General features: G+C 42.8%; 1 protein-coding gene across 1 annotated transcript; it reads right to left on the bottom strand.

Annotated features, from left to right (window-relative positions):
- Window positions 1-497: 497 nt before the first annotated feature.
- On the bottom strand, window positions 498-5,633 carry LOC143378082 (uncharacterized). Its single transcript, XM_076829921.1, has one exon. It carries the CDS (start codon window positions 5,631-5,633, stop codon window positions 498-500), a length of 5,136 nt encoding a protein of 1,711 aa, XP_076686036.1.
- Window positions 5,634-6,578: the final 945 nt, after the last annotated feature.

The raw sequence follows: 6,578 nt of genomic DNA, 5'->3' as shown, positions 1-6,578 counted from the left end.
AAGCTTCATAAGAAATCGCGCAAGAACAGCCGGTAGCCGCGACACTCTTGTCCTCTGAACTAATCTTCTCGGAATACACAGCACTACCTGGTGTTCGAAGCAAATCGATTCGCTTGCGCCGCAACATGCCGCCGCCTTGAACGGTTGCGTTCAAAAAGAGAAAAGACAATAAGGAAAACGAAGTTGGCGAAAGCTCCTAAAGAACCGCCTTTCGAAACTTATGACTAATCATTCTATATATTAAGCTTATGACATATTAAATTATAGTGAACGTATGTACAATGATAATGTTTGGCTATTAGAAGGTGCTTGAATGTTGGAATATTACCTTAAGAGGGCTAGAGTCCTAACGCCTTGATTTAACATTATCGGCTTGGTCTAAACTAACTTATAATTCATTAAACAAGCATAACGGCACTTGGCCCTAATATGAACTAAGTGTAGGAGTAATAACAATAGTACATAGCGTAAAACGTCTTATAAGTATTAAACACCAATTACACAACGCCTGGTTGCTCCGAGCTTTGGTCTATCGGTAGTGGGCAGATATTTTTTACACTTCTTTTGTAAGTGCCATGGATCGTTTTAACAGTAACTACTCTAATTATATTGTCGTTACCAGGATACACCTCTAGGATACGGCCGAGGCACCAACGCATAGGTGGCAGGTTCTCTTCCTTGAGTAACACCAAGGTGCCTACTTTTAAATACGCCTTGGGGTTGTTCCGCCATTTGCTTCGAAGATTTAGCTCGTTAAGATATTCCTTACACCATCTAGACCAAAAATGTTGTTTAACCCTTTGGATGTGTTGCCAAACGGACAATCGATTAACGGCAACGCTGGTCAAATCAGACTCAGGTAGGCTTGTGAATGTCTCACCAATGAGGTAATGAGCCGGAGTGAGGGCTGTAAGATCGTTCGGGTCGGTGGACAAGGGAGTTAGTGGTCTGGAGTTTAGTATGGCTTCAATTTCAATGACGTAAGTGTTGAGCTCCTCGTAAGTAAACAATGTATCGCCTACTGTACGGTTCAAGTGGTGTTTAAAACTCTTTACCGCTGCTTCCCACAACCCTCCAAAATGCGGCGATCTTGGAGGGGAGAAATGCCAGGAAATACCCTTCGCAGATAACTCTCCGGTCACCAGTTCGTTGTGCCTAGTCGATGAGACTAAGGATTGCAGTTCCTCCAGAACATTTTTAGCGCCTACGAAATTAGTAGCGTTATCTGAGTAGATCGTGTGTGCGTACCCTCGCCGAGCAAAAAATCTTTTCAAACTAGCCAAAAATGCCTCGGTAGAAAGGTCGCTAACGATTTCTAAGTGTATCGCCTTTGTGGCAAAACAGACAAAGACGGCGACATAAACCTTCAGCTTCCTTGTATTCCGATATTTCTTTTCTTTGATGAAAAAGGGGCCGCAGTAGTCTACACCGACTACTTGAAACGGCCTTATTGAGGTTATGCGATCTTTAGGCAAATTGCCCATAAGATAATCCGGTGCATCTCTGGGATTTGTTCTAAAGCATCGGATACACCTACGTACAACTGCCCTGGTCATATTTTTGCCATCTATAGGCCAATACCTTTGTCTTACTGCGTAAAAGGTTCCGAGTACACCCGCATGCATATGCCTATTGTGCTCGTATTGAATTATGAGACGCGTGACATGCTCTGATCGCGGAAGAAGAATAGGGTATTTTTGGGAATACGGAATATTTGAATTCTTTAATCGACCGCCCACGCGAATAATTTTATCCCGATCTATAAAGGGCGTCAGGCTAAAGATTCTGCTTTCCTTGCGCACGAATCCCTGTTCCCCTAAATCCTGGACTTCTTGAGTGAAATGTTTGTTTTGTATACATCGGATTATGATTTTGTTGGCTCTCTGGATTTCAGTGGTTGCCAGTGGGCCAGTATTCCTTTCTAGCTGCAACGCATTTTTGTAAAATCGAATGCAATATGCTACTACCCGCTCAAGATAACTTATCGAGGAATACCTTTCGAAGAACGTAAATATATCGTTACATCCTACCAAAGTTATTACCGCTCGTCGTTCTGGAATATCAATGTTAACTATAGGTATCATTGGCCAGGCTGCAGGTGCCTGAGTCAGCCAGACAGGACCTTCGATCCATAACCGGTTCTGCAGAAAATCTTCCGGTAATTGTCCGCGAGATATACAATCCGCAGGATTATTAGCGGAAGTTACATGATTCCAATCCCAACAGTTCGTACGTTTTTGGATTTTCGACACTCGATTCGCCACAAACGTTTTCAAGGTATGTGGTGGTGCACGAATCCAGTGCAACACTATGGTCGAGTCGGACCAAAAGTGGACTGAATTGATCGAAAGCTTCATTGCGTTAGAAACTGCCTGATACAAGTTGCTAAGTAGATCAGCGGCGCATAATTCTAACCTGGGCAATGATATGGTCTTGAGTGGCGCTACTCTTGATTTGGCTGCAACTAGACGTATCACAACTTTATTCTGATCATCCACGGATCTCATATAGATGCAAGCCCCATACGCTACTTCACTCGCATCGCAGAAACCGTGAATTTGTATATCCACTGGCTTCCTTATCAAAAGGTTACGGAACAACGAAAAATTATTTAATAGTGGAAGTTGCTCCTGATAGGTTTTCCATGCGGAGGCTAGGTTCGACGGAATGACCTCGTCCCAACCAATACTCGATTTCCATAACTGTTGCATTATTAGCTTTGCCTTAATTATAACCGGGCCCAGTAATCCTAAGGGATCGAAAAGTTTTGCTATTCTAGACAGGATGTTTCTTTTCGTTGCGCGCACCTCCGAATTATCTACCTTTACTTCATAACAAATGATATCCTCGCGCGAACGCCAAGCGATTCCCAGGGTTTTTTTAATGCTATCCGAATCTAAGTATAAATATTCTTCGGATCTATGTTCCATTAAATGTTCAATCAACGTTGGTTCATTCGAAGCCCACTGCCTCAAATTAAAACCTCCTGCCCGAAGGGCATCTATTAATTGGATTCGAAGCATTAAGGCGTCCTCTAATGTGGACGTTCCGGTTAATAAGTCGTCCATATAAAAATCGGTTTTAATGGCCTCAGCAGCTACCGGAAAGGCATTAACCTCATCACTGGCCAATTGGTGTAAACATCGAACTGCTAAAAAGGGAGCCGCTGCTGTGCCATAAGTCACCGTATCTAATCGATAGCTTCTTATTGCCTCTGATGGGTCCCTGCGCCATAATATTTTATGATATATTGCATCCTTCGGATCTACTGTTATCTGGCGGAACATTTTTTCCACATCAGCAGTTAAAACGTAAGTATGAGATCTAAATCGCGTTATTAGAGAAAAAATGTCTTCTTGAATAGTCGGACCTACCATAAGACAATCGTTTAGGCTAATTCCGCTATTGGTTTTGGCCGATCCGTCAAAAACTACTCGGAGCCTAGATGTTAGACTGCCTGTTTTTATTACGGCATGGTGGGGTAGATAGCACCCTTCGTGAACCCGATCCGAATCGGTTATGTCGGTCATATGCCCTAATTTTTCATATTCTTCTAGAAATGACGAGTACTGAGAATATAAATCGGAATTATTTTGGAGTTTGCGTTCCAATGAGTAAAGTCTAGTTAGAGCCGTCCCATAGGAACTGCCCAATCGTTTCGCCTTATCGTTAAAGGGTAACCTAACCACGTAGCGACCCGTACTAGTTCGACGCGTGGTGTCTTGAAATAATTTCTCACACTCTTCTTCTTCCCTTGAGAACACCCTTTTACCAGGACACTCTTCTAATTCCCAAAATTTTGTTAAAATAGAATCTAGCTGAGTTGTGGCGAGAAAACACTTCGTTCCTCCATTCGAGTTTAGGTTTATTCCTACCCTTCCTGAAACGATCCAACCTAAAAGGGTTTCTTGTAATATCGTAGTTTCGTTCGATAATCTAATTTGTCCTGCACCTAGCAGTTTGTAGTATAGATACTCTCCAAATAATGCATCGATATTTGCTGATTTATTGAATTCTGGATCGGCTAGAGCTACATTCGAAGGGATGTTTAGTAAATTGCTATTAACCGTTTGTGCAGGTAATCGACTAGTGATGGTAGGCAACATGAGGAATTCCGCCTCGCATGAAAAACTAGTGACTCTAGAAATAATACGCGACTGCGCGTAATAATGACTGCAGTTTCTAATCTGACCTACACCTAATATTGGCAGATTAATTTCAATCCTTTGTAATTGTAACTTGTTAGCCATCCCTTCTGTAATAAAATTACGTTGGGAGCCGGGATCCAAAAGCACCCTGCACTCGTGGGGTCTGCCCAGCCTGTCTAGAATTTTCACGCGTGCGGTAGACAATAAAATTTCCGAATTTCCCACTGAGATACAGGATAACGAAGGAGCTGAATTCTTAGGTGGCTCCGTATTTGGAATTACCTTAACTGCTGATACAGTATCGGGAAAATGTAATAACGTATGGTGTTTACCCTTGCATTGTCTACAAGTGCCGGCACGGCACTGAGCCGTTTTGTGGTTATCTCGCAAACAATTAATACAACGGTTAAGAGCCTTGACCGATTTAAGTCGTTCACGCGGGCATAAGCTTAATAATTGATTGCATTGATTCAGATAATGGTTTTGGTGGCACAAGGCACAAGATACGGTCGTACTCGTACTAACAAAGGCACTGGATCTATGGCTTGACTTGGTACGTTTATCTGCTTGCCCTTTAGGCTGTGGGTCGCGAGATTGACTTACTAACTGAACCGGTTCGTCATCTCGTGAGTATTTGTTCATAAATGCTAACAATTCGGCAAATTTTGGCTGATCGCCATCCTCAATTGTGCGTTCCCAGGCAGTTCGAGTCACCTTGTCTAACTTTGCCGATACTATATAAATAAGCATCTCTTCCCAATCAACGGGTTGCTGAAGTGACCTCAGCGATTTTACATGCATTTCCGCTCCCTCTGCTAGGGCTTGCAATGAGGATGGGGAATCCTTAATTATCTGCGGTAGCTCAAACAAAGCGCGTATATGGCTTTGGATTATCTTTCTCGGTTTGTTAAAACGCTTCTGAACCAATTCCCAGGCGACTAAATAGTTCTCATCGGTAGCTGCCAGTACGTCAGTCACCGCCGCTGCACTACCCGTTAGATAAGATTTCAATAAATGGAATTTATGGACAGTTTTTATCGTAGTGCTTTCATGAACTAGTGACCGGAATGTATCAAAAAAGCTCTGCCACTGGGCGTAATTGCCGTCAAATGGCTGAATCTGAATTTTCGGTATTATGGACTGCGAAGAAGTTGTAGATAGAGTAGTATCTTGGATAGTAGTCTCCGCGGTAATAACTGCAGGATGTTTTAAATTATAAAGTGCTCTATCAATAAAATCTCCACATTCAAAACATAATGTTTCGAATTCTATACGTTCCTGTTCTTGTTGACCGCTATCATCTGCTTGTTCTATTTCTTCCTGAACCGCGGTATATTTCTCGATATATTCTTCGAGAATACGCTGTCGTCTTTCTAAGGCTGGTATATCTAAATCGTCCGTTTGCCTGACATAACTATTTAAACGCGACACTTGACCTTTAACGGTGGCACGCCTCTTGACGAGGGCTTTGAGATCGGTAGCCATACTAAAATATGAAATTGAAGCACGGCAAGAAAGACGGACAGCGGTAAGGAAGGATGGTCAGACACAGCTACCTGGTCGATGATTTGGATGACTGATGCGGATCTCGAACTGCGATCCTCGTAGTCGAACGTAGCAGGTTGTCCAGATGCTGCGATGCGAAGATCTAGCTGCAGGAGGCTGACACGTGACTCCTCTGCTACTGCCTTGGAAACATCCAAGGGCTCCGTCTGCGACTCCTTGGTGGGTTGATGTGGTTATCAGCTCCTCCCAAGCGTCCAATTAACGATTCTGGATACTGCAGCTCCGTAGGTTGGTTGATTTAGGCACAGCTCAAAAGGCCACTCCGGAAGGATTGTTTGAATTGGACCACGGCATCAGCCGCCGGAATCCGGCTCGAAGGACCAAAATGTTTTGTCCTGAATATGCTCCCACTTGCTTGCGGAACAGTATCGGACGTCACACGCGATCTTTAATAGACGTGGATGTGAAGGATAATTATACTTCCGGATAAATTTGTGTTGTAACGAATGTCTTGTAATTTATTGAAATTCAGACTCCTGATCTTCCAGTCTGTTCGAGTTCTCGTTCGTATCTACCGTTGCGTATCGATTTCACTCAAAACTACGCCGCTAGTCCAAATCCGATTGGTTCGTTTTTCTTAACGTACGCGTGAAATGTCGGTAGTAGGAGAGAGCCTTCGCACGCAGGCTAACAAGCTTCATAAGAAATCGCGCAAGAACAGCCGGTAGCCGCGACACTCTTGTCCTCTGAACTAATCTTCTCGGAATACACAGCACTACCTGGTGCTCGAAGCAAATCGATTCGCTTGCGCCGCAACAAAAGTTTTAAGAAAATTTTAAAAATTAAAAAAAAAATTAAAAAATTAAAAAACATTTTTGAAATAAAAAAATAATACTTTTAAAAATTTTTTGAAAAAATTTAGAA

This window comes from Andrena cerasifolii, unplaced genomic scaffold, assembly GCF_050908995.1.
Source record: "Andrena cerasifolii isolate SP2316 unplaced genomic scaffold, iyAndCera1_principal scaffold0129, whole genome shotgun sequence".
NCBI classification, from domain to species: domain Eukaryota; kingdom Metazoa; phylum Arthropoda; class Insecta; order Hymenoptera; family Andrenidae; genus Andrena; species Andrena cerasifolii.
This window is presented reverse-complemented; position numbering and strand designations above follow the sequence as displayed.